The sequence below is a fragment of the Pundamilia nyererei genome, unplaced genomic scaffold (assembly GCF_000239375.1).
Source record: "Pundamilia nyererei isolate P.nyererei 1_Seehausen unplaced genomic scaffold, PunNye1.0 scaffold00083, whole genome shotgun sequence".
NCBI lineage: Eukaryota > Metazoa > Chordata > Actinopteri > Cichliformes > Cichlidae > Pundamilia > Pundamilia nyererei.
Window position 1 is genome coordinate 547,382 of NW_005187484.1, and position 4,341 is coordinate 551,722.

General features: G+C 39.0%; 1 protein-coding gene across 1 annotated transcript in view; it reads right to left on the reverse strand.

The window, feature by feature from the left end:
* Positions 1-4,341, reverse strand: part of ecel1 (endothelin converting enzyme-like 1) — a 50,454-nt gene that overhangs the window by 17,232 nt on the left and 28,881 nt on the right. The window contains exons 9-10 of the mRNA XM_013912188.1: positions 4,066-4,140; positions 903-1,006 (exon numbers count right to left, since the gene is read on the reverse strand). Of these exons, the coding sequence (XP_013767642.1) occupies positions 903-1,006; positions 4,066-4,140 (179 nt within the window). The remainder of the gene's footprint in view (positions 1-902; positions 1,007-4,065; positions 4,141-4,341) is intronic.

The window sequence follows — 4,341 nt, forward strand, 5'->3', positions numbered from 1 at the left end:
CACACACACACACACACACACACACACACACACACACACACACACTGAAATCACCACTGAAAACACACCCAGATCTGGAACAGAATCCAAAAACACCTCTGTGTGTGTGTGTCTCTCTCTAAACCCCCTGGTGAGAAGTATTCAGTGTGTGGGGTCCCACGGCTAAAGCTCCTTTCTGCATATGAAAACACGGACAGTTCCTTTATGGTAATCCACTTAAAGCCAGTCCAATCGATTGTCACGAAATCCCACAAATGACTAACGCTCAAAGTGTGAGATGCCCTTGTTCTAGGAGTGAGAGAATGATGGCTGCGTGTGGACTGCACAGAGATTGAGGGGAGACAAACACAATGAAAATAAGTAGTATTTCTTTCTTTCTTCCTTTTTTATTTCACTGCGACAAGACCGAGTGAGTGATGAAAGGTTCACTTTTTGGATGATAAGGCGAGGAGGGAGTGTGTGATTTAACTCTTCAGGGCGTTGAGTGTTGGCTAATGATACAGTTGTTTTGAGCACCTTGGAATACTAATGTGACTGTAATGTGTTGTCATAGCAGAGAGGCATTCAATTCAGGCATACGGGGCTGTATTTTAGAAAAATGAGTTGCATGTCCCACAGCACTTTTCTCCTGCCTGGCTGCTGCAGATAAGTAAATCAAATGGATTTTCTGCAGCTGTGTGCGTCGACTGGTATCTGTTGCTTTAATTTACAGGCACGTCAACAAATGTGTCCAACTAGAAAGGGATTCATGGGGACACATGTACAGGATGTCTGCCATGTCGGAAACACACTCTCGGTCGGTGAACTGCAGCATCCACTGAGAGCCTTGTTTAATTGCTCGCAGTGCTTGTCAGTGAACCGGTGCAGCTCAGTGTCTGTGCTAGTGAAATTGTGACACTCACGCTGTTTTGTCCACTTTTTCGTGAATTTTCCTGACAGACAGCTTGATGTTGAACTTGATGCTGTTGAGGATGTTCTTGAAGTAGGCCTTCTCGTCCACGTCGAACTGCACAGCAAACATATGAAATGAGTCAGAATGAGAACACTTTCATTACATTATGAATCAATAATAAAATCACATTTTTGGAAACATGCCCATCAGATTCTTCCATCTTTTACCATTTGTGACATAAGACACAAAAGCTACTTTTGGGTTTCCACAGTGGGCAGTGCTACAGGTTTGACTATAATGCCAGGTGCCCTTTCTGATGCAAACCCTAAAGAATTTGTGTCTCTTCCCACGGTTGAATCAGGCAGTGTTAGGTGAATGTGTAAACCACTAGTCTATTAAGCCCTTTTTAGACAAATAGCTGAAGAAGAAAGCTGAAATCTCGTCTCTTTAGAGAAAATGGCCACTGATCACTTGTACTTCTATGATGAAATACAGGGTCTATCGAACACAGTCATGACTGTGCAGCTGTTCACCAGTGGCAATCAAAACGTACTGTTAGAAGGGGGAAATTTGTGAGTTAGCAGCTCAAAAAAGTATGAGACAGATCTGAAAATCATATAAATGTCCAGATGCTGTGCATCCAGAGAAGGACTGGTTGAGCACTGACAATAAAATGTTCAAATTCTTCAATCGGTTAAGAGTTTAGGTGTTGTTTTCAATAGCACATGCATAATATTAATCAAGTATCATCCCTTATAGCTAACAGTACTGCTATTTTTGTATATGTGCTGGTTACATCTTGTATTGATTACTGTAATTGTATCCTCTCTAGTTTGCCACACAAACTTCTACATATACTTTAACAGGATGAACATTGGTTCAGCTGCTTTTGTCATTACCAGAACCAATTCCACAGACCATTATTACCTCTGTCCTCCAACAGCTTCACCTATAAAATACCGAAATTAATGCTGCGATTCCATGCCTTACCTTCACGTTTTTCCATAATCTTGCACTTCTGTATCTCGCTGATCTGACCTATTCATGTTATGTTTTCTGATATCCTCCCCCTCTGTTATATAACCTCTCATTATGCCACCTGACTCCTTCTGACTTCCATGGGACAAACAGATTTCAGCCGAGTGGCCTCTCGTCTTTGGAACTCACATTTGCAATATTGATTCTCTCCTTAACTTTAAAGCCACTCCTAAAACACATCATTTTAAGTTTGCGTATTCTATTTTTTAATGAATTATTGACTATTCAATTCTGAGATGTATCAACTTTTATTTCTAAGGTGTTTTCTAGCTGTCATTTGGTTTTTGGTATTTTGGTATTTCATTACTTATAAAGTGTCGTTGAGTGTCCCGAAATGTGCCTATGAATAAGATGTATTATTTATTTATTTATTTTTATTATTATTGTTATTATTATTATTATGTAGGAAGTGTCCCATGCAAATTTAACTATTAAGTTGCAAACCCAAACCTCTCCACTTTAAGCTGTTGAAGACTTTAGTAACATTTTAATGGGATTAATTAGTACTTTCACTGTGGTGAATAAAATTCTATTTGTTTATTTGTTTTTGTGATTCAGTTTATGGTTGTAGCTTGCATACACATACGCACACAAATATGGTCAATTCTAGCTCTAAAGAACCAACATGGCAGCATTTTGTGGGCCAGTTTCCTTCGTGTCCTTTGTCACCTGTCTATAGCTTTATGCAACAGGTCAAGCTTTTCTACGAACACTATAACACCTCAGTCAATAAAAATGTTTTACATTATTGAATTTGGCAAAAAACAACAACAAAAACGTAAAAATTACACAGTCCCATTTTATGTCCCAGATGCCAGGAAATGGCTGTTTTCTAAAGATTAAACATTTCAACTGCAACTTGCTAATTAAAGCTTCAGATGTGCTCTTCCTTCCTGAGTCCAGTCTTTGCGCCGAACTTCATTTGTAAAATATTTCTATATTGTTTGTGAAAGTCTGCCATGCTGTGGGGTAATTAAGTTGTACGAATAGTGGCAAATAAAATGAATAAATAGTGGTATCTGCGTTGACTAGGAGGATCTTATTTTTGTTCCAGTACATGGCAGTACTGCTCCTCCTGCAGTGGCGCCTCAGTCCTGACATTAAAATGCACTTGCAGTAGTTTATTCTACACAGACTGATTCTGTTCGCTTGGCAAAAAGATGTAATGTATCTTGCTTTGTAACATCTCCATCCTTTACACGGGCAATAAACACACCATTGCTCATGCTTGCTTTTTTTGCTTGTTGAGTCTCACAGGGCTAGATGAGCTTCTGTGAGTTTGTGACAAAAATGCACATCTGCTGAAAATGATGGTAGCAGACTGAGGAACAGAACTTTCACTTACTTTAATAATGGATGAAATTGTTGACATATATTTTGGTGTTTTAGTCTATACAAAAACAAAGATAAACCATACTAATGAGCTTTAAAGGAGACAATCAGTTTGGTTACCTTTGGATTAAGCAGGCTAGCTGTTTCCTATTCCCCTTGCTGTTGCCTATGCTAAGCTCACTATCTGCTGATGACATCCTAAATTGTAACACATTACTTAAGGAAGGAATTCTTCAAAAGCTTAATTTTTTTTTTTTTTTTTTGCATTAGCTATGTTACTTTAAGTGAACACACAATAGTGTGGACAAAGTCTTTCACACAAGTGAAGTGATGAGGAACTCAAAAACTCTGGGGCTGAAAAATGAAGCCAACACTGAAGCCAAAAACTGCAGTTTCTCTAAAAGGACAGTTCAACGGAACGAGTCCCCATAGACTCCCGTGTTAAAGTATCTAAATAAACAACAATACAATCCATAATTACAGTCTGGTATAAAAAATAATGCTTAACAAAGTGCTTAACAAATTTATCAGACTTAGGGTTAATATTTTAGAATTCTGTCAAAAACTTGTTTGAAACTAAAAATTATGTTGTTATTTAGTAAATATCCGAAATTTTGCATGTTAAATAAAAAAATAATCATGCACTTTACTATGCTAAATTATACCATAGTAATGTGTCATAGAAAAACAACTGTAAAGACAAAGACAGAGTGAGGTAGAGCAGGCTGCTGGGCAACTGGATTAGCATAAGTGTGGTAAGGATGACCGCATGCTGCAGAGTGAAAAAGATGATGATGACTCACTTCATATTCTTGATCAATGAGCTCAGGTTCGAGCAGGAAGTCTGGGTATCCTGTCATCACTATCATGTGCTTCAGCTGGGTGAGAAGAGAAAGAAAATGACAGCTGAAGGGAAGAAAAAGTGGGGAGCAAACAACCAAACACCCCACAGCAACTAATAAGCACCCATACACACTTAGTTTAGGACACAGGCCCTGACAGAGCACGCAAGCACACACACACATCTACACGCACGCACGCACGCACGTACGCACGCACGCACGCACGCACGCACGCAC